Source organism: Stegostoma tigrinum, chromosome 9 (assembly GCF_030684315.1).
Source record: "Stegostoma tigrinum isolate sSteTig4 chromosome 9, sSteTig4.hap1, whole genome shotgun sequence".
Taxonomy (NCBI): domain Eukaryota; kingdom Metazoa; phylum Chordata; class Chondrichthyes; order Orectolobiformes; family Stegostomatidae; genus Stegostoma; species Stegostoma tigrinum.
Window position 1 is genome coordinate 18,713,695 of NC_081362.1, and position 24,417 is coordinate 18,738,111.

The 24,417-nt window shown below is 42.0% G+C and overlaps 1 protein-coding gene across 2 annotated transcripts in view; it reads right to left on the minus strand.

Annotated features, from left to right (window-relative positions):
• Positions 1-264: 264 nt before the first annotated feature.
• lrp11 (low density lipoprotein receptor-related protein 11) overlaps positions 265-24,417 on the minus strand; it is a 29,713-nt gene continuing 5,560 nt past the window's right edge. Inside the window, exons 3-8 of one of the 2 annotated variants that reach the window (XM_048535760.2) lie at positions 17,004-17,145; positions 8,459-8,584; positions 8,135-8,332; positions 5,179-5,349; positions 1,576-1,677; positions 265-1,207 (exon numbers count right to left, since the gene is read on the minus strand). In XM_048535760.2, coding sequence (XP_048391717.1) covers positions 1,053-1,207; positions 1,576-1,677; positions 5,179-5,349; positions 8,135-8,332; positions 8,459-8,584; positions 17,004-17,145 — 894 coding nt within the window. In that variant the 3' untranslated portion in view covers positions 265-1,052. The remainder of the gene's footprint in view (positions 1,208-1,575; positions 1,678-5,178; positions 5,350-8,134; positions 8,333-8,458; positions 8,585-17,003; positions 17,146-24,417) is intronic. The other variant, XM_048535761.2, reaches the window with a different exon arrangement.

Consider the following 24,417-nt stretch of genomic DNA (forward strand, 5'->3'; position numbering starts at 1 on the left):
ATTAGGCTGGCAATTCAGTGCATTGTCAAAGGAATGCTGCACTGTCAGAAGTGATGTTTCTTCTAGTGAGGCAATAAATGAAAGCCTTCTCTACCTTTCCATATGGATATAAAAAGATTCAGTCAGACTATTTCAAAGAACAATGTGAGTGTTTTCCTAGGCACCTGACCAATATCTATCCCTCAATCAATATCACTGTAACAGGTTATCTGTGTGAACATTATCACAATGCTGTGAGATGAAGCAGTAAGGTTAGATATAGAGTCACACTGGGTAAATGCCCTTTATTAGAGATGAACCAGGAGTCAAGAACTGTTGGTGTTCAGTGGAATACTTTGACAAGGCAATTCTTCCAATTTTATAAATTTTAACAGTTTGTAATAACATGATGTACTAAACTAACACACTCGATAGGCTGGCTGCGTTCCTTCTAGGCTAGGAATTTCTCCCAATTGTGTGCGATTTGAATTTCATCATTTTCTCCCCGATATTCTGCAATTTTGCTGCAAACACTGGCACAAGTTTACATTTAAATTGTTGGATGCAGGCAGTGGCAATTACTCAGAGGTTGAGTAAAAAGGGGACGCAGAAGCCTGTCCCCAGTCAGGGAGAAAATGCAGTATATTGGTGGTGGGGGTGGGGGGGCAGTTAAGGATTTATCAGTGCCAACCCACTGCAGGGGCACCTAACTGAACCATTAGATAGGATGGTCGAACTTCTTATCAAAACAGCACAAACCCCATTGAGTGCATGAAATGGCGCAGAAGTCAACGTTCATAGCAAGGAACAGAATTAAGAATCGCTTGATCAGCCACCAACCTTGCAGATGGGCCTGGGGCTGTACATCATTATGGCAACTGAGCTGGCTTGGTCTGAAAATTACACCCAACACTTGCCAGGTTTGCCGGTGTGACTGGGAAGTAATAAAGTCAAAAGGATCCTACTGCTCTCCACATATTGATTTGTACAGACACACACAAGCACATTCATTTGTTTTACATTGAGAAGCACGCTGCGACAGTGATTGTTATTCAAGAGGCACCATTCCCAGCTCACAGGTACATGCCATTTATCAGGTAGTCCGACTCCTCCGATGTGATAGGTCGGAGCTTCTTCAGTTTGTGCCTCACCAGCTGCAGCCGACAGCCAATCATCAGCAGAAGCAGGGCAGTGATGGCAAGTCCCAGGGCCAGGGGTAGCACAGCACCTGCAAGACAAATTCAGTGAAACAGACAGCCTCAGGTTTAGGAAAATCGGGGCGGGGGGGTGCTGCGTAATGGGTAGAGATGAAGTATGGGGTTAAAAGGTAGGCAAGGACCCCCTACCCCCAAACGCACAAATCCCATCCCCACCTCATGCAAGGCTCCTCTCTTGTTCAATGTCTGTTGACTACATTCCGTCCCCAATTGCTGACCAAAAGGAGACTTTTGAAAGGAAATCTCACTCAATGCCAGGGTTTCCTGGAGAATTGGAGGTGCTGACCTGCATTGGGAGCTCCAGCTGAGCACAGCTCTGCACTGAGCATTGGATTTCACTACAATCCATCCAGTGAAAAGGATCACATAAATAACTGACCTGTCTCTGGGATGGGGTGACCTCCTCTTCCATGGCTGACCTTAGACATCAGAACATCACCTTCACTTGTTTCAACTGTAGTCATCTCTAAAGTGTCATCACCTGAACAAACATTGAAAAACAAATGCAGAAACACGGCTGTGCTAACCTACACAGGATACCACTTTACAAGCATTGACTGAAGAGGGGGGGGAAGAGAGAGAGAGCGTGAGAGAGAGAGAGAAAGAGGGAGAGAGACAGACAGAGACACAAAGGAAATGAAATGTGGAAAGATGGGAAGCAGAATAGAGTCTACAGTCACAAACACAGCTTAAGTGAGTGAGCAAAAACTTGGCAGATAGAATGCAATGTGGGAAAATGCGAAGTTATACACTTTGGCAGGAAATGTAGAAGAGCTGAATATTATTTGAATGGGCAAAATTGCAGAAAGCTGTAGCAGCAAGGGATTCGGGGTTCCCAGTGCATGAATCACAAAAAGCTGTCATCCAAGTTCAGCACGCAATAGAAAAAGGCAAATGGAATGTTGATAACAAAATGTGGAGCTGGATGAACACGGCAGCCAAGCAGCATCTCAGGAGCACAAAAGCTGATGTTTTGGGCCTAGACCCTTCATCAGAGAGGAGTGGAATGTTGACTTTTCTTTCAAAGGGAATGGAGTGTAAAAATAGGGAAGTCTTGTTAAAATGATACCAAATACTAGTCAGACTACAGCTGGAATATTGTTAACAGTTTTAGTCCAAGGAAAGGTCCACCATCATAGTATGCATTCCAGAGAAGGTTCACTGGGTTGATTCTGGGTATGGAGGGATTTTTATTTTAATGAGGAGATGTTGAATAATTGGAGTTTAGTAGAATGTGGGGAGGCTTTACTGAAATTTGTAAGATCCTTAGGGGCCTTGACAGGGTTGATGTGGAAAGATGGTTTCACTTTGTGCGAGAGCCAAGGACTAGATAACACGCTGAGAGTAAGGGGTTGTCCATTTAAGATACAGACAAAGAGGAATTTCTTCTCTGAGGGTAGTGAATCTGTGGAATTCTTTACTGTAGAGGACTGCTAAGGCTGGGTTCCAAGTATGGTCAAGGCTGAGACAGACAGATTTCTACTCATTATGGGGATAAGGTATGAGAGTGGATTTGAGGATAATTACATTAGCCATGATAGCACTGAATGGTATAGTGGACTCGATGGGCCAAATTGTCTACTTCACCTCCCAAGTCTTATAGTTTTACAGTAGAAAGCTAGAAAGAACTTGAATTTAAAAAGCACTTTCCAGATCTTCAGGTCAGCCAAAAGGACTTCAATGATAAAAAACAAATTTTTCATTCAGTCATTGTATTTCAGGCAAATGCACAGCAAGCATGTTGCCCACAACTAAGTCCCCAAAGCCAAGTATGAACATATAAATAGTTCATCCATTTTTGACGGTGTTTATTGAGAAGGAATGTTGATCAGGAGATGGTGAAATGTCCCCATAACCATAACTGTAGCCATGAATTTCTAGCAAGAAAAAGCGCACACGTGCTACCAGTTCCTTGGCATTTGTTTAGGAGGAATGAGTGGGTGCAACTGTTCTCTCAGGCAATGGGGTCGGTGAAACACATATCCAGGGAATACTGAGTGTCTGAACAGGGGGAGCAAGATGTTATTGGGAAAGTGAGCAGGGAAACGACATGCAAGAGTGCAATATATAACAGCAAGTGTCAAATGTTTCATTGAGCTTCCTCCACCATTTAACAAGACCACGGCTGACACTGGCCACGACTTCACTTTACCCTTCAAAACCTTTGTTCCCTTGGAGTCCAAACTCTGGACTCTATCAATCTCAGCCTTGAACATCTTCAACAACGGTGTGCCTATAATCCTCTAAGTTAGAGAATTCCAAAGAGTTGTTTATTCATTTATCTAATATATTGTCACACGGACCTAGGGTACAGTGGAAAAGTGGATAATGTCACTGTGCTCCTTGGAATACAGAATAAGTGACTGAATAAATTGTGTAAACGGTAAAATATTGAATAAATTAAATTGATATTACTAATATTGAGACAGCTCCCCAAGTTCATCCTTCCCTCTCTGCTCCCCCGGTTGCCACTGTCTAACATTGTCCCTGGGGTCCTGGCAATGTGCTCCTTTACTGCAGCCATTGCTTCTGCCCCATCCATGCTCGAGATGGTCACGCTGTGTGGGTCCTGCACCTCCTCCAATGCTGGACATCGACAGACGCATCCTGGCTCCGAGTCCATCATCGCGGTTCTGGCTTCATCTTCCGATGTCAGCACCCGAGATGGAGCGGGGATGGAGATTCCCGTGGCACTGGCCTCCCACAGGTGGCGGCCCCGGGGCAACAGAAAGGAACAAGCAAACAAAAATCCCCAGTGAAGAAATTTCATAACAGGAGAGAGCAGGCTGTAGAGATTTACAGCCGTACGTGCAGAGTAGACTGACGTATTAGGAGAGCACGTCGGATGCACTGAAATTTAACAGAAGAGTAAGCAGTACTTTCACCACTGTGCTCCCCAACATCCAGTAGCGCATAACCCTCAGCTTGTCCTTTCACAGATATCACACACTGAAACAAGCTCTATTAGTTCAACAATGTCAACCGTGGCTCAGAGGTGGAGTTCTTGCCTCTATGTCAGAAGGTTGGGTGTTGTCGTGTTCCCCCAGACAGCAGCACACAGATCTTAAAAACTCCAGCGCAGTACTGAGGGGGAGAACATTTTCAGGCAAGCAGTTAAACCAAGGAATAAGGAAGTGATGGAGAAACTCAGCAGGTCTGGCTGGATCGGTGGACGGAGAATGCGAGTCAACATTTCAAGTCCAGCACGAATGCAATGTAATACAAGGGTCAAGCAGAATCCAGGCCAAACATCAGTCATGATATTACTGAATGGCAACAAGGATTCCGTGAGCTGTAAAACTCTTGCTGTTATAAATTATATTCTTATTACATATCAGTCATTCTGGACTTGAAATGTTAACTTGCATTCTCTCTCTCTGTCGCCAGCCAGACCTGCTGAGTTTCTCTTTATTTCAGATTTCCATCATTTGTAGTATTTTGCTTTTATTTGAGAGGTTAAAGTTATGGCCTGTCTGTTAGGTTTTGTAGAGATGAAAAATAACCTTATTTTGAAGATGAACAGGAGAGTTTTCCCCATGTAAAGGCCATGAATCTATCTCTCACAAACCTCGACTATGACATTGCTGTTTGTGGGAGCTAGCTGCGTGCAAATCAGCATTACAACAATGACTATACTTCAAAAAGTGTTGAACTATAGGGGTACCTTGAGATGTCCTTAGTTTGTAAGACATAGTAGAAATAAAAATCTTTAAATTTCACATTCATCACTCAGCCCATGTTTTGATTGAGCTTGTTTCTGGAATCAAACACTGTTGTAGCATTTACATCACTTTTGAAGAATAAAATTACTACAACTAATTAGCCCCTAGTGTTCAGGGATATGTAGCTTAGGTGGGCTATAGGGGCTTGGGTCTGGGTGGGATGCTTTGAGGGTCAGACTAAACTTGTTGGGCTGAAGGGCCTGTTTCCACACTATAGGGATTCTATGAATGAAAACTGCACTTGGTTTTGCCGTGTTTACCTTGTGCTTGTGCGCATTCATTCTTACAATCCAGCTCCTGTAGGAAGTTATTCCGATTGCCCTGGCACCCACTGCAGATGAAGTGTCTGCAGGTTCTTGAGATGCTATCAAAATGCCAGCGAGGGAAATGGCCCTTGCAGGGGCCCGGGGCAGGAGGAAGCAAGCAATATGCTGCAAAATAAAAGAAAACTGGCATTTATGTATCCTACTTAATGTGGTAAAACTAAAGCACTTGACTGAAGCATTTTATCTAACAAAAATGGACACCTAGTTTCGTAAGGAGAGGTAAGTAAAATGTTGGCCAGAAAGTAGAAACAGGAGAGACAGGTGTCGAGGTGAAGAGGATTAATGAGGGATTTTGGGAGCTTAGGTCCTAGACAGCAGAGACATGGCCACCAGTTGAGGGTGAAAGAAGTTGGGGGTACACAATTGGGGGAAGTGTTTTTTGTGGACTGTAAGGCTGGAGAAGGTTACAAAGACAGGGATTTGAACTCAAGGATGAGCTATTTACAGATGAGGACTCTATGTAAATCAATAATCAATCATTAGTGAATGGTGGAGGAGGCTCAATGACCATTTGACTCTTGCTGTTATATAATGCTTTCTTATATGTCCCATTCACTTTCCTGGTAACATCTCACTGTGCTGTGTTCCGATTCTCAGTATTTCCCAGTTTTGTGTTTTACTAACCCTGTGGCCTGCGCAGGGCATGCAGTACTTGGTAACAGGTACAATACGGGGCAGCAGAGTTTTTCACAGACTACATCTGTGAAAAGTGCAGCAAAGAAATCATCTGCAGACTTTTGGAGGAACTGTATAAATGTAGGCCATGACACCTTGGAGCAGCCTAAAAAAATGGGAGGAGTAGGAGGTAAGAAAAAGCTTGACATTGAGGTTGTAAGGGAAGCCCTACAATGCTGACTTCAATGGGCTGAGATACTGTTCTATGACAGGAGCAAATCTGTTTATGGGTAAATTAATGGATCAGTGGGAGATATTACAGAACCAGTCTATATCCCTAATGGGAAAGATAAAATCCGTATAGGTATCTATAATTAAAAAGGTAAGCTTTAACAAAAACTGAGAGAAACTGCAGACAAAGATCAAAAACAAAGTGCAGGTCCTGGTAAATGGGAGCCATGCAAACAGGTACAAAAGAAAAACAGTATGGCAAGAAACTGACAAAAAGATGTTAAAATCAACTTCAAATCTTTTACAATCACTTGGGGAAAGAAAATGATCAGGAGCAATGTGGCCCCTGCAAAAACTGACAATGATAAAATTACCAATAAACTGATTGGGGAATATTAGCTAACACACTGAATATTTATTTCATGATAGTATTTACAGAGGATGTCAAACATTCCAAAGAAACTATTCAGAGTTCTGAAAGAAAGTGAAAACATTCCAGGTGCCCTAATTATATCTTTCAAAACTCTCTCAACTTGGAAACTGTTCCTTTAGATTGGAAACTTACACGTGTGGCCAGACTAGTTGTCCTTCTATCTGTTGCTTGGAAATTACTTGTCAATAGTTCAGGACAAAATCGAGAGATGTGGGAATTGTTCAAGATGATGTATGTTAATGTAGGTAACCAGTCATGATCATACTGAGTGGTGATGCTGATTTGAAGGGCTGTTTCTGGGTGTTCAATAATTACACAGAGATGCACATATACACGATCTCAGAAACAGGACAAAACACGTCATATGGAATACATTTGTTTGAAGTTCCATGATTCAAGTTGTGTCGATAAGCATGGCACTTATTTTGTGCACAGCTTGAATCTCGTTCATGACCAACTAGTCTGGGTTTACTAACAGTTTGTTCAGGAAGGATTATCGGCAGGGCCTACCTACTTTATTTTCAATAGTATCACAAATATTTAACTGGACCAGTGTAACAGGAAGCGAAATAAGAGCCTCAGTTTAATGTATTAGCGAAAGGAAGACTGTTAGACAGTTCAGCACTGCACTGAAGTGCAAGCCCACATTAAATAACACATGCATTTGTGGAGAGGCACAGAAAAGAACAGGTCTATGACCTTTTATCAGGGAGCTCAAAATGTGCAACATTTTTAACAAGGGGTGGATGGTAGAGACAAACAAAAGCTAAGTGTGTGATATGATAGTGGGCAAGTGGGATTAAATGTCAAAAGGTTTCATGGTTCAAAGATCAAAGTTGGTGGCAACCAGTAATCAGGCACCTGGATGAGGTATTAATGGCTGAAAATTAAGAAAGAATAGAGAAAATCTGAACCACCAAATAAAGCCTCACAAAACAAAATGGGGGTATTTGACTTGATTTGATTTATTTTTGTCACGTGTACCACAGTAAAGTGTTGTTTTACATGTTTTACAGGCAGATTGTACCAAACAAGTGCATCAGGGAAAATGTTGAGCTTAAAATGTTGAATCTAGAAGATTGCAGGGCACCAAGTCGGAAGATGAGGTGCCACTCCTCAAGCCTGTATTATGCTTCACTGGAACACTAAGGGTCAAGACCCGAAAGATTAAAGTGGGAGCAAGGTGGAAAATAGAAATGACCAGCAGCAGGAAGCTCAAGGGCATCATGTGGCCTGAATGTAAATGTTCTGTAAAGCAGTCACCCAGGCTGTATTCAGTCTTCTCAGTGTAAAGTGCAACATTGATGAAAAGCACAAATATTTTGACTTGGCACTCTACAGAGCTCAACAATTTTAGAACATAATCTCTGCCCTCATTTTGTTTGTGCTTTCTGCTCTTGCTTTAGTTTTTAATCTAGTTTCTTGCAGAAGCAACATCTGTCCTTCTACCTTCCTCACCATCCAAGGCCCCAAACATGTGAATAAAGTTGTGATATATTTGTGCTTAAAGTTTTGTACACTTACCACAACACTATTGATACACTGTTTCTGCTATACTGGGGAGACCAAATGCTACACCATTTGTCTTGTATATCACTTGTTCACACATACCTGGAATCTGGTCAGGATTGGACTTGTCCATCCCTTCCGTTCTGGATGACTGCGTCACCTGGATAGCGGGCTCCTCCACAGGTTTACGGTTCACTGTTGAAGTCCTGTGGAAGCTGTCAGAGGATGGCCACATGGCCATATCTTGCTCTAAACTAGCAGCAAGCGTTGTATGTGTAATTGATTTACGACCTACATTAACTTTAGCACACAGAGATGAAACATTAGCTTACAACATCATTTTTCTGCCTCTCCAACTCATCTCCCACCTTCTAGTTAATGAAAGCAAGGCCGAATCTTTGACTAATGGTTAGGGATTGTACTTACAGCTCTGGCAGAAGGTTTCATCAGATCTGTCAGGGCACTGGGCTGTCCCATCACAAGCCATTGTGATATCAATGCAGCAGCCATCGTCACAGATAAACTGATATCGTGAACAAACTCCTGTACAGTCTATGAAAGATAAACAAACAATAGCGAATCAGGATATGCACTGACACTGCTTCTTCATGGTAGAAGTTGCCATTAAAACACGGGTCAAACTAACCTCACACCTGCTACTGCTGTGTGAAGACACTTTAGAGTTCTTCAATGACTGTCCCCATCCCGTCCCACCAAAGTCAAACTTATTAAAAGCAAAGCACTACGGATACTGGAGGTTTGAAATGTTAACCCTGTTTCTCTCTCCACAGATATTGCGCTTTAGCTTCAGCACTTTCATATTTATGACATGTTGTGATGGGGGTTGGAACTGGCATTAGTTCATAATCCATGTCTGCAAGATTATCACCTTCCCACCAGATGAAAGGAGCTGAAAAAGTTTTTTTTTGCTTTGTGTCAAGATTTCTTTTGTGCTAACAGGAAGCAACCAGCTCCACTAATTCCACTAGCAACACAAAAGAAAAATATCACAGATACCAAACATCTGAAATTTTTTAAAAATTAAGATTTATTCTTCTGCTCAGACACTGCTGTCCTCTGCTTCCTGCATTGTTCAAATAATGCTCAAGGTACAATTTTTGCTGACTACACACTTGCAAAATCATTAAACTCTTTTCCCAAGCTTCAGGTGCTGTTAATGATTCTGCAATAGCCATTTACACCCCATGCAGCATCCTCTCGTGTTTTTTTTTTAACTGTCCCATTACTACCTCTATTTGCATCCCACTATCTCCACCCTGCCTTCCACTCTATCACCTTTCTTCTTTGTCCATTCGTCCTTTACACCCCTGACTCAACACTTGCTTGAAACTGTTCAATTCCAAATTTATTCATTTCTGAAGGAAGGTTATTAATTTGAAGCCTTAATTGTGTTTCACTTGCCACAGATGCCTGCCTGGAAGTTTTAACTTAACTTCCATGCTGAAGATGCACCTGCACTAACTCAGTAGCACACAAGGACAAGCGGAGCATTTGTCATCCAGTGACGCTGGAGTGTTTATGATGGAGAAGGCAGGAGAGCTTCAAAGGCAAATTATTACTAATAATGCAAGGAAAGAGATAGGTTGGATGTTTGTTGATACTTTTCCCAATGAAACACGAATTTGTGCAACTCACGTCACGTATGCTGCTTTGGCTCAGTTCACTTAAGCAGGAGATAGGTTGGTTTCCGACTGGACTAGAGATCAGCAAGAGCAAGAGGTGGCTAACCAGTTACTCAAATCACCAAAGTGATATCCTGCACAGGTTTCATTTGCCTAAGGAATTGTTTCAAGGCCTTTCTCCACAAGATTACATGGTAGTGGTTACCATGAGCTCCCACTTTCTCCATCTCTCCCCTTGCCTGAGGCACGGTGATCCTCAGGTTGAGCTCACTTCCACCCATCCTTCTCTAATGAGAGGGCAGACTTCTGTGTCCTCTAGGAATATGGTGACTTTTACCTTACAGAGTACTGGGTGGAGCGAGGAGTATCTGTGCTTTGATATGTTGGACATCACGACATTAGGGTCAGATTGAATGAACCTGTGTCCGTCATTTTTGCACATTTGGCTGTAACGTACCTTGTAAACTCCAGCATCTTCAAAGCACTGCTTCTCAACCAAATGCGAGTGAGAGAGTCCTGTGTCATATGTTCTGGTCTGGGGTCACTGGTGAGTTGGGTGGAAAGTATTGCCAGTGATGCTGAACCTGGACTGGCCTCCATCTCTTGCTCCTGCTCTCCTTCCTCCAAAAGAAAAGCAAAAATACAGGGGAATTCCCAAAGGGAAACACTGTCTGGAAAGATGGGACAATGCCGAGGCCTGATCAACCTGTAGGGAGAAACCCCACACCCACCAAACCCCGAACCTTTGGTCTGCACCAGGAAACTTCACAAACCAGTCAGCAAGGAACAGGAATAAGGAGACTATTGAGACTACAAAATGCTTGAGGGCTGTGCGGCCACACAGTAGGAAGGATTGGAAAGGGTGCTGAGAAAATTCACCATAATTATAATACGATAAAGGACTCCAGTTAGATGGAGACGACAGAAGCTGGCTGATTTCCCTTCCAGCAGAGAAGTTTATGGTGAGACTTCATATAAATATTCTAAATTCTGAAGGGAACTGATCGAGCAAACAAAAAGAAAGTGTTTCCACAGGCAGGAATATCATTCACCAGAGAATACAGATTTAAGGTAGCTGGCAAAAGAATCAGCAGGGATTTTACTCAGTGAGAAAGATCCGCAATGCATTGCCTGAAAAAGTACAAGGCTTTGCAGACTAGTTGGAGAGCTTTGAGAGTTACTATAGGTGAACCGGAAGACCTGCTCTGCACGACGTGATTTTGTAGCTTAACTTTACCCCATAAACGATGGCTGGCCTGTTTGTTTAAATGCTTTTGCTAGCATGCTGTTTCTCCTTAAAGCACTACAGTCATTGTGTCGATGGTACTTCCAGGATGTATAAAGGTACACCTCATTTGAACCTGTGGCAGACAAGCTCCTTTGGGTAGTCAATGACTGTATCATTGACAGATTCCTACATCTAATGCAACTGTTTCATCACTGAGGTCTAGAGCAAGTAGACTAACAGAGAAGCAGAGAGGGTCACAGAAATACAGAACCAGCAGCAGAAACTTGACCATATTGAACAAATTCTTAAGCAGTTAGTGCCAGCCAAAAATACTCCCTCTGATAAAATGCCTAGGTTCGCTACTTGAAAGATGACCAAATTATGTTTGTAAAATAAAAAGGGATAGCACGTGCAGGAGAGTGAGGACAGGGCTGGAGTGAAAGAAGAGTGAGATAGGATTAATGTGTACGAGGTTACCTCTGTGAGAGAGACCATATGGGAGGTTGTGTGTGCTGGAAAAGGTGAATGATTTTGAAAGAGAACTAATGTACGATAGTGGGAAAACAAAATGCTGAGAGTGATTACATGAGAGAAAGTTAGAAAGAGGATGGGAGAGGGTGAGAGTGCAAGAGAGTGTGACTATAAAAAGCCCGTGTATGTCTAAGAAAGGCTGAATATTTCTGAAAACATGAGAAAGTGAGTAAGTGTGAGAGGAAGTTTGTAGGAGATTGTGTACATGTGAATACATGAGAGAGATAATAAGAGGGTGAGAATATGCGAGACAGCATATTAGCTTGAGACGCATACATGCAGTGTAACACACAATAGATTGGCTCGATGCCAGCCAATTCATTTAATAAACAGGTCACCTTCCCAGGTAAAAACAACTAAAAATAACTTGAAATGCTCATTGAAATGTGCTGGCTGTCTCCTGCAGAATTAGACTAGATCTGAACACAGATTAAACTAAACATGATACAATCAGATGCACACAAGCAACATAGAGACTGCACACAAAATACAGGAGCAATAACAATCCAATGCAAAATGCAGTAATAGATAAATGACAGACAGCAACACATAACAGGAGCAGTTATGGAAATGCAGAGCATGACAAAGTATACAACAACATGAAGGAGGATTTGGTATGTTTGCCTCTATTGGTCAACGCATTGAGTATAGGAGTTGGGAGGTCATTTTGCCGTTGTACAGGACATTGGTTAGGCCACTTTTGGAGTACTGCGTTCAGTTAAGGTCATCCTGCTATAGGAATGATGTTGTGAAATTTGAAAGGATTCAGAAAAGATTTGCAGGGGTATCGCCAGGATTGGAGGGTTTGAGCCATAGTGAGAGATTGAATTGGCTGTGGCTATTTTCCCTGGAGCATCAGAGGCTGAAGGGTGACCTTATAGAGCTTTATAAAATCATGAGGGGCATGGATAAGGCGAGTAGCCAAGATCTTTTCCCCGGCGTGGGAGAATTATGAGATAGTTTCAGGTGAGAGGGGAAAGATACAAAGGGAACCTTAGGGGCAACGTTTTCATGCAGAGGGTGGTGTGTGTATGGAATGAGCTGCCAGAAGAAGCGGTGGAGGCTGGTACAACTTACAACTACAACATTTAAAAGGCACCTGTACGGGAAGGCGATGGCCTAGTGGTATTATCACTGGATTGTTAACTCAGATCTAGATAATATTCTGGGGATCCGGGTTTGAATCCCGCCACCGCAGATGGTGGAATTTGAATTCAATAAAATAATGAATCTAATAACGACCATGAATCCATTATCGATTGTCAGAAAAAACCCACCTGGTTCACAAATGTCCCTTAGGGAAGGAAACTGTCATCCTTACCTGGTCTGGCCTACATGTGACTCCAGACCCACAGTAATGTGGTTGACCCTCAACTGCCATCTGGGCAATTAGGGTTGGCAGTAAATGCTGCTTAGCTAGCAATGCCCCCGTCCTATTAATGAAATAAAGAAAAAAAAAATTATGGGCCATGAATAGGAAGGTTTCAGAGCGACATACGCCAAATGCTGGCAAACAGGACTGGAGTAATTTAGGATATCTGGTTGGCATGGTCAAGTTAGACCGAAAGATCTGTTTCCATGCTGTACAGCTCTGTGACTTTGTGTGCATGTTGCAAAGTGACATGAAGACAAAACGCACAATATATAAATCAGCAGCAAACATTAAAAATACAAATGCACATGCAATACAAACAGAGCAACATGCAGCTCTTGATTCAAAAATGTGGATTTCAAATTCTGACATGGATTAGTAAATGTGGTTTAAAACTGTCACTCTTATGTTGAAAGCCATCAAAACGATGAGATTAGGCAAGATTTAGGGAGCATAGGATGGGGAAGGAAACCGCAAGGGGATGGGCACATTAGAAATGTGGAGCTTATTCAAGGAAAAGCTCCTGTGTGTCCTAGATATGTATGTACCTGTCAGGCAGGGAGGAAGCTGAAGAGCGCGGGAACTGTGGTTTACGAAGGAGGTGGAATCTCTGGTCAAGAGGAAGAAGAAGGTTTATGTTAGTATGAGGTGTGAAGGCTCAGTTAGGGCGCTTGAGGGCTACGAGGTAGCCAGGAAAGACCTAAAGAGAGAGCTCAGAAGAGCCAGGAGGAGACATGAGAAGTTGTTGGCGGATAGGATCAGGGTAAACCCTAAGGCTTTCTATAGGTATTTAAGGAATAAAAGATTATTCAGTCTAGAAAATGACAATGTTGTCGAGGAGAATACGGAGATACAGGCTATTAGACTGGGTGGGATTGAGGTTCACAAGGAAGAGGTATGAGAAATCCTACAGAAGGTGAAGATAGATAAGTCCCCTGGGCCGGATGGGATTTCTCCTAGGATCCTCTGGGAAGCCAGGGAGGAGATTGCCGAGCCTTTGGCATTGATCTTTAACTCGTCATTGTCTACAGGAATAGTGCCAGAAGACTGGAGGATAGCAAATGTGGTTCCCCTGTTCAAGAAGGGGAGTAGAGACAACCCTGGTGATTATAAACCAGTGAGCCTTATCTCAGTTGTTGGTAAAGTGTTGGAAAAGGTTATAAGGAATAGGATTTATAATCATCTAGAAAAGAATAAATTGATTAGGGATAGTCAGCACGGTTTTGTGAAGGGAAGGTTGTGCCTCACAAACCTTATTGAGTTCTTTGAGAAGGTGACCAAACAGGTAGATGAGAGTAAACCGGTTGATGTGGTGTATATGGATTTCAGCAAGGCGTTCGATAAGGTTCCCCACAGTAGGCTATTGTACAAAATGTGGAGGAATGGGATTGTGGGAGATGTAGCAGTTTGGATCGGAAATTGGCTTGCTGAAAGAAGACAGAGGGTGGTAGTTGATGGGAAATGTTCATCCTGGAGACCAGTTACTAGTGGTGTACCGCAAGGGTCGGTGTTGGGTCCACTGCTGTTTGTCATTTTTATAAATGACCTGGATGAGGGTGTAGAAGGATGGGTTAGTAAATTTGCAGATGACACTAAGGTCGGTGGAGTTGTGGATAGTGACGAAGGATGCTGTAGGTTGCAGAGAGGCACAGATAAGCTGCAGAGCTGGGCTGAGAGGTGGCAAATGGAGTTTAATGCAGACAAGTGTGAGGTGATGCACTTTGGTAGGAGTAACCGGAAGGCAAAGTACTGGGCTAATGGTAAGATTCTTGGTGGTGTAGATGAGCAGAGAGATCTCGGTGTCCATGTACACAGATCCTTGAAAGTTGCCACCCAGGTTGACAGGGCTGTTAAGAAGGCATACAGTGTTTTAGCTTTTATTAATAGAGGGATCGAGTTCTGGAACCAAGAGGTTGTGCTGCAGCTGGTCGCACTTGGAGTATTGCGTACAGTTCTGGTCACCGCATTATAAGAAGGATGTGGAAGCTTTGGAAAGGGTGCAGAGGAGATTTACTAGGATGTTTCCTGGTATGGAGGGAAGGTCTTATGAGGAAAGGCTGAGGGACTTGAGGCTGTTTTCGTTAGAGAGAAGAAGGTTGAGAGGTGACTTAATTGAGACATATAAAATAATCAGAGGGTTAGATAGGGTGGATAGGGAGAGCCTTTTTCCTAGGATGGTGACGACGAGCACAAGAGGGCATAGCTTTAAATTGAGGGGTGAAAGATATAGGACAGATGTCAGAGGTAGTTTCTTTACTCAGAGAGTAGTAAGGGAATGGAACGCTTTGCCTGCAACGGTAGTAGATTCGCCAACTTTAGGTACATTTAAGTCATCATTGGATAAGCATATGGACGTACATGGAATAGCGTAGGTTAGATGGGCTTGAGATCGGTATGACAGGTCGGCACAACATCGAGGCCGAAGGGCCTGTACTGTACTGTAATGTTCCATGCTGTATATTAAAACCCACAAGATGCACTAATGGAGGAGAATAGGAGTTAAGTCAATTAGGAAACTGTCCATCTTATTGATAGTAACTTCTGCCTTGTCTTTCCAACTGATTGTCCAATGCCGTTTTCTTGCAGCAGCGATCTCAAGAGGTAAACTATAACTGGAGCTCTTTAAATTCAGGGTAAAGTGAGAAACACCCTGAGCATTCATTCACTGCACCCCACTTGAAGTAGGATATGGAAGGTCTGTTCCATCATCTGTACCACTACCACAAAGGGCTACTGTACACCAAGGAGAAGGTTCGGCTCTACTCTTCTGAAGGTAACTGACAAATTTTGGTCAAAAATGTTATGGGAGCAATTACATTGCATCTTGCCATTAGTCACCTGACATCTCCATCATTGTATGACCCTCCGCAGCCACTGGAACACGAGTTTGCTCGTTACCTAATTAAATTATTCTCGACAGTCAGTCCTTTCTATCCTCACTTACAATGGTTTTTAAAAAACTGGATCCATGATTTGTTTCTCTCAGTTGCTCACAGGAGATTTTTTTTTAAATCAGACTCTCAGGTTCCTGAAAAATCCAATATTTGTTTGATGTCTGCAGTGGAGTTAGGTATGAAAAGTCAGTGAGGCACCAGCCAGAAGATCTTGAAAGAAATCATAAGCCAAACACACACCCCTGAATTTCAATCACCAGGTGTCTGTTGCTATCACAGACAAACCGAAGGACAAGAAGTTCACCCTTCCCTCTTCACATTTGTTCTAACTCCTGCCACGCTCCTAGAATGAAGGAAAAAGATAGACTCTAACAATGAGTGTGTATAATCACTCACAAATGATGGAGAGATTTATATTCTGCCCTAACTTCAGCAGACAACTTCTGGCTGAGTGAGAAACCCTGCCTGGAGCATGTATGTGCACTAAATCCTTCTGGTTTCAGGGTGCCGTGCCTTGAAAAGACCCGAGAAAGGCACAGGAACAGAAACCTCATCTGTGGCCGCTGGTGGTTCAGTTTTTGAACACTTCAAAAGTAGTTCTTAAGACTTCTGTTGCTTTCTAATTGGTGTATAATTCACAAAATGTTTCCTTTCTGCAGTGTAACAACCACATATAGCTACATAAACATTCCTGTGAAGATGCCAACATAATTAATAAAGCTAATGGAAAGTAAGTCTTTATCTCAAGGTGACTGGAATACAAAGGGCTGTGGTATGTGATCCAAAATTTTTGTACGAACCCTTTAAAGTACTTCACTTTGCCTTACAGGAATTGCATTATAGATTTAAAAGAATGACAGAGGAATTAACAGGGCTAAATTATGTAGAGGCAAAACTTGCAATTCCTTCAGCAGAGAACATTAAGGGTGAACTAGTTGAAATGTTAAAGACAATACAAGGAGTTAGTAGGGTAGATAGAAACTATTTTCTCTGTTGGGAGATCAAGAACAAGACTGCTTAATTAGAGGTAGGCTATTCAAGGGTCACGTCATGAAGTACCCTTTCCCATAAAAGGTAGAAGTAGTATGGAACTCTCGTAAAAAGGCAGTGGATCTGAGAGGATATGGAGCTAAGATGTGAATACTGAATGAAGGCAGATTGCACGTGATTAAATTAAGTGGTAGAATAGGCTCAAGGGGCAGACAGGCTAACAATTGTTCCTAAATGCTTTACAGAGCAGCAAGGGTTGGGCTGGATGTCACTCAATGCCATTAGCTTCATGTGAATTCATGGATAAACTAACCTGTCGTATGGTGCTTTGGTGGCATCACTGTCACAGTGACATTATCATCGCTCTTTTGTCCAATCGTATCAGTGACCGACAATTGAATCACATACATGCCTTCTCGTAAACCACTTAATCTCAACATGCCAGGTTGTGGAGACTGAAAAAAGATGACAAAAAATATTCACAGCAGTTCTTGTAAAGGTTTACTGTCAGAAACATTTCAAAACATATAATGATTGTAACAGGTCAGCTGTGACTCAATGGTAACACACTAAAATCCGAGTCAGAAAGTCAAGGTTCAAGCCTCAGAGACATATAATCCAAATTGATATTTTTATTACACTTTTACTTCTCTATAAATCTAATACTTGCAAATAAATCTGACTGGTATTTTTTAGCCAGGGTAGCATATCTCATGCTGGTGTTTTAGCTGTCTGTTTGAGTTCAAGACAGCATGGAGGATTGTCCATGTATTTATGCAGTGCTCCATTACTAAGGGTGCAGTCTTTCAAATGAGACATTAAATCAGGTCCTTGACAGTCCTTGCTGGTTGGTGTAAAAAGATTCTGTGGTACTATTGAAAGTAGACTTAGCAGAGTTTTCCCAGAGTCCGTGCCAACATTCATTCCCAATTCAACCACACCAATTATAGTTCAACTGGATTACTCACACAAAAACAAAACAAAGAACTGTGGATGCTGGAAATCAGAAACAAAAACAAAAATTTCTAGGAGAAATCAGCAGATCTGACAGCATCTCTGTGGAGAGAAAGAAGAAAGCAGTTCTGAAGGCAGCTCACTGTGGTCCCAAAACTTTGCTTCTTCTCCGCAGATGTTGCCAGACCTCCTGAGCTTTACTAGCAATTTCAGTTTTTGTTCTTGATGATTTATACAACTCACTTTTGTTTGTGGGATTTTGTTTTTTGCAGCTGGCTGCCCCATTTTAGAGATTTAAGCACAAAATCTAGACTGACACTGCAGTGCATCCTGGAGTTGGGTTTGCATTGATTAACAGAATTAATTGTTTGTCTGAATAAAGCATAATAGCCATCAAACAATACAAATCTGACATTTAAATGTGTGCAAAGGCTAAATAGCGCTGTATGCAGGAGGAAAAACCACTAACTCCATTCATGTCTAAACACTGACTTAAAAGTTGTAGTTATCTGCCTGTTCCAAGGGATCAGGAATGCATAGACAACAGATGATTTATTGTTGAGATATCATGTCTCAGTGAATTGGCTGACATAGCCTTGTGGGATACTATTCCTATTGAATACATTCTCATAGTCATCATCAGGAAATGGGCAGCACTCATTGCCGATCCCTTGCTGTCCTTGAGAAGATGATCGAAAAGGTGCTCCTGCAATGCCATCAGGAAGGGAGCATTCTATGATTTTGACCCAGCAATGAAGAAGGAACTGTGATATACATCTGAGTTATGTTTGTATTGAGACTTGGAGTTGTTTCCATTTGGAGGTGGTCATAGTTTGGGAGGCATTGCTAAAGAAGCACATGTAAAATTCAGGGTGGCTTCCGCTAGTTTGGAAAATAGTGAATATAACTCCTTTATTCAAAAACAAAAGGGGGAGGAGACAGAAAGTTATAAATTATAGATCAATTAGTTTAACATCTGTCTATTGGTAAACATTAAGTTAATATTAAATATATTTTAGCAAGGCACTACGAAAAAGGCAATCAGGCAGAATCAACATAGTTTTGTCAAAGAGCAATTGTGTTTAACCAACAGACTGGAGTTCTTTAAGGAAGTAACAAGCTGTAAATAAAGGGGTATTGGTTGATGTATTGTACTTAGATTTCCAGGTAATATTTGATAAGGTTAGAAATAGAACGCATGATGTAGTGGGCAACATATTAGCACAGACAGACAGGTTGAACAGCAGACAGTAAACACAGAGAAGACATTAATGGGACCTTGATTTGGTTGGTAAGATGCAACAAATGCTGCATCACAGGGGCTACTGTTAGGCCCTCAAGTCTTTACAGTTTATATAGATGGCTCACACAAAGGGGTTAAAGATATAGTTGCTAAATTTCCTGATGGTACAATGGTAGGTAGGAAAGTAAGTTATGAAGGGGAGTTAAGGAAGCCACAAAGGGATAGCAAGAGGCTAAGTAAGTGAGCAAATATCTAATGAATGGAATATAATGCAGGAAAACATGTAAATTGTCCACTTTGGCAGGATGAATAAAAAAAGGAATATGATCTAAATAGTAAGAGATGCAGAGGGATCCAGGTATCCTTATGTATGAATTGCCAAAGGTTAGAAGGGCCTTCTCTGAATTGTGTAATTCTGAGTAACAGTCACCGGGCCTGAAATTTAACTTTGATTTCTCTTCACAGATGCTGCCAGACCTGCTGAGCTTTTCAAGCAATTTCTATTCTTGTTTGTGTATAATTCTATGTTTCTCCAGATTCAGCAAGTAATCAGGAAAGCTAATAGAATGCTATTGTCTATTGTGAGGGGAATGGAATACAAAAGCAGAGAGCTTATGCTTCAGTTATACAAGGTGGTAATGAGACTACATCTGGCATAGTGTACAGCACTAGGCTCCTTACTTTAAAAAAAAGGAACATAAACCTGTTGGAAGCAGTTCAGAGAAAGTTTACTAGACTATTACCTAAATTGAGCGACTGTCTTTTGAAGAAAAGTTGAACAGGTGTGCATCCAGAGGGGTTTAAAAAAGTAACAGGTAACTTGACTTAAACATACAAGATTCTGGAGGGCCCAGAAGGATGGATGTGGAAAGAATAATTCCATTTATGGGGAATTTAGTATGAGATGTCAGTGTTTAAAAATCATGGTTCGCCTATTTAAAACAGAGATGGGGCAAATTCTTTACTCAGAGAAGGGTGTGATTGTTTGGGACAACCTCCCTTGAGGGGCACTGGAAGCGGAGCCTTTGAATGGCAGAAATAAGCTTGATTCTTGAGAAGCAGTAGGGTAGAGATTATCAGGAGTAGGCAGGCGTGGAGTAATTAGATCAGCATTGATCTTCTTGAATGGCAGAGCAGACTCCAGGGACTCCTAATTTATACATTTATTAGAAGGGAGTCAAGACAACTGAATACAATTATAAGAGTGAGAGTATTACAGTTGTTAGTGTCTGGGTTGCATTATTACCACGATTAACTCATCACAACTGTTAGAAAGACCTACATTTACTAGTGCCTTTCATGACCTCGAGATGTCTTAAAGCACTTACAACCACAAAGGACTTTACGGAGCAGAGTCACCGCCTGATCCATTTCCAGAATTACAGCAATGTGCACAAAGCAAGGTCACACAAAATCAATGAGATAACAAGCACATAAGCTGTTTTACTGATTTTGGTTAAAGGAGGAATGTTGGTGAGGCCACTGGGGCAGTCTCCTTCGTTGTTTCTAAAAACGAAGACATTGATTGTTGTAAGAATAGAAAACACAGCATAGAAGTAGACCCCTGACTGACTGTATCTTTGGTGGCCAAAAACACACTGTTCACCGCCATCACATTATTGCAGTTCTTAGCGAGTAGTTCTGCAGCTTTCAGCACTTCCAAATGAATTCCAAACACGTTTCTTAAAAAAAAAATACAGTGTTGATGAAGGTTTCTGCTTCTCCCACCCTCTCAGGTCGAGTGCTTCAGACTCCCACCACCTCGCAAGTGAGAAAATGTCTCAACTCCTCTTTAATCCTTCTCCCAATTACATTCAATTGAGGGAGCAGACAGGATCTCTGTTGAACATCTCAACTCAAAACTGAAATATCTGAAACTGCAGCGGTCCTGAGTGTAAGCCTTTAGTTGCGATAATATTTCCACAATTGGACTTGAACACATGACACTCTGATTCAAAGTTAAGAGAGTTGTCACTTGAACTGGCAGTGGTAAATAAAACACAACATAATACTTAATAAAAACTGAAAGAACTGCGGTCGCTGTAAATCAGGAACAAAAACACAAGTTGCTGGAAAAGCTCAGCAGATCTTGCAACGTCTGTGAAGAAAAATCAGAGTTAATGTTTCGGGTCTGGTGACCCTGCCTCAGTTCTGCTGAAGGGCAACCGAACTCAAAACGTTAAGTCTGATTTTTTTTTCCCACAGACACTGCCAGACCTGCTCAGCTTCTAGCAACTTCTGTTTTTGTACAGCATTATACTTCTTCATTTTAGAAGTGCACTGAATTCCTTTTTATGTTTGCTATTAGTTTCCATCAGTTTTGTAATGTTATCATCTAGCATGCATTTCATTTTCCTTTAATCATACTGTGCAGTACAAAAGGTTTACAATGATTAACAGTTGTATTGAAGTCATGAGAACAAACTTCACACGAACTTTGTATTACTTTCAAATTACCTGACGATCTTGAAGGACGGACCATTGTGTGACAGCCGTACAGAAGTCTTCTGATTACAGTGTGAAAGCAGGAAACATACTCCATATTATCGAGTTAAAAATCAGCAACTGTTTTTATATGCAACATATATTTAACACACACCAGCACAATATAGCAGCAGAGTGCATGTTAACAGAGTGCATCACGGTCCAGAGTGAGGATTTCTGAGAAACGTATGTCAGATGACATTTTGGAGTTCAGAGCAGAGTGTTTCAAGGGAAGCTTTAGAGAAGTACTGATCAAAACAGAAATAATTAGATTAAAGGCTGTGACAGAATGGTAGGTGTCTTTTCCTTAAATGGGGGATTTCAAGAGTAGGAGGCATATTCTTAAGGTGAGAGGAGACAACTTTAAAAAAAGACACAACAAACTTTTTACGTGGTTCACACGTGGAACGAACTTACTGAAGAAGTGGTGGGTGTGGGCACAGTTACAATGTTTAAAAGATACTTAGATAAGCAGATGAATAGGAAATGTTTGGAGGGAAATGGACCAGGAGCAGGGAGTTGGGACTAATTTAGTTTGGGATTATGTTCAGCACAGACTGGTTGGAACGAAGAGTCATACAGCACAGAAACTGACCCTATGACTTTCTTTTAAGTCATATCTTGTCTAGGTGCTAATGCAGTATTTAAAGCTGGGGAACACTTCAGAAGGAGTTGAAAACTGTTATACAGGAGGAGAAAAAGGAGAAGGAAAATTTGAGATAACGCAGTGTGGAGTTGGAGGAGCACTGCAGGCCTGGCCGCATCAGAGGAACAGGAAAGTTGGCGTTTCAGGTCGGGACTCTTCTTCAGAAATGGGGGAGATGGAAGGGAGCTCAGAAATAGAGAGAGAGGAGGGGTGGGCTGGGAAAGGTAGGTGGGATGGTGATAGGTGAGTGCAGGTAGGGAGTGGTGGCAGGAGCAGATAGTTGGGAAGAGAAGATAGACAGGTTGTATTAGGTCAAGGTGTTAAGGATGAGAGGGAGGGTTGGTCATGGGATGAGATGGGGGGTGGGGAGAGTTTAAAACTGGTAAAATCCACATTTAGGCCATTAGATTGCAGGCTCCCAAGGTGGAATATGAGGTGTTGCTACTCCAGTTTCTGGGAGGCATCATTGTGACACTGGAGGAGGCCCAGGATGGGCATGTGATCCAGGGATGGCAGGGTGAGCTGAAGTGGCTCATGACTGGAAGGTTTTGTCATTTGTTGCAAATATAGCGCAGGTGCTCCACAAAGCAGTCTCCGAGCCTCCGCTTGGTCTCACCGACGAAAGGAGGCCACATTGGGAGCAGCGGAAGCAGTAGACCACCTTGACGGATGTGCAGGTGAATCTCTGTCTGATGTGAAAGGCTTGTTTGGTGAACTTGGCAGATGAAAGAGATAGCCAACTGAGAACATGGGACAGGGCAGGTCATGCGCAGTAAAGAAAGATAGTCAAAGGGTGAAGCCACTGCAGAGAATGGGCAGATGATAGTTAGGTGAGCAATAAAGCAATGGCATGTTTAAGACTGAATTATTACTTCCTAATGTTGTGTGTCAGCCATTATTCTACTTTAAGTTTCTGTCTTTAATTCAGGCATGTTAGCATAAAATAGTAGACAAGAAAAAGCAACAGCTGTTCAGTATGGTCAGAAGGTTTGTGAGCTTCTCATCTCACACAGCAAGCTGCCAGCAAATAATTCACTGGACCTAGTCGAAAGACCGTACCTTTTTATTTTTCTGTATTTTTGTCTGATTGTGGACTGAAATGGGAAAAGAAACAAAAAATGGTTTTAAAAGATTGGATTGTTTTAAAAGCAAGTTACCTGATAATCATGCTGTTTAAACAGTTCAAGCAGTGGGAAAAGCCTAGTTACAGATGAGGTGAAGCCAAGGAGCGATGTACGAATGGAGATTGGGCTGTCAATAAGTAGCTGAATGATAACTGGTCACATGTCCATAGACCAATGACATAGGCTTCCTGTCTCTCTACAACTATGTGATTGGCTCCCAGGTAGCTGAACAACTTGGGCCTATGGATGTTTGGGTGAGAAGCTATCAGGCCTATGGAGGAGAAGAGCTGTTGTTGCTCTGCAGTAAAGAGCACCTCCTGTCTGAATTTAGCAAGATTATATCCATTCATTAGTTTCTGTAAGCAGTGACTTTAATTAGTAAATTCAAGATCTTTTATAAGGGTGAACCAGTTACCCTTTCCCTCTTGCAAACAAGTGCCTGGAAAGGGAAGATCAAGAAGCAGCATTGTGATCATATCAGCAAACATGGTAGACAGATACAACTGAAATGTTTTCCTGGTCTTTCCCTCCAACCATATCCCCAAAGTTTTTTTTTGTGTGTCTGCCTGTGTATAAGGGAAGCTGTATAAACGAGTTAGAATTTTAACTAGCCAACCTAAGATGTCGGTGCAAAAGTAGGTCATTCATCCCATCAAGTCTGCTCTGCCATTCAATAAGACATTGACTGATGTGATAATCCTCAAATACACTTTCCTTATAACCCTAGATTCCACAGCAGATTAAAAATTTGAGTATCTCAGCCTTGATTATACTTAACAACTCAGCCTCCATAACCCTGTGTGGTATGCATTCCACAGATTCACTGCCCTGAGAAATATATCCTCCTCATCTGTCCTAACTGCATGACCCTTTACTCTGAGATTACGCCCTCTGATCCAAGTCTCTTCCACATCGAAAAACAATGTCTCTACATCTATCCTGTCAAGTCCCTGAGGAATCCTGTAAATTTCAGTCAGGTCACCCCTTATTATTCTTAGTTCCAATGAGTATAGGCCCACCCTACTTAACCTCCCCTCCAGAAAATCCCCCCAAAACCAGTATCAGCCTAGTGAAGCTTTTCTGGACTGCCTCCAATACCGGTACATCTTTCATCCAAAACTGTTCACAGAATTCCACATGTTGTCAGACGCATGCCTTGTATAGTTTTAGCATGATTTTCCTATTTTCATACCCTATTCTCATTGAAATAGACTAATGTTCCATTTACCTTCACTATTACTTGCTGGACACATATGTCGACTGGTTGTGATTCATG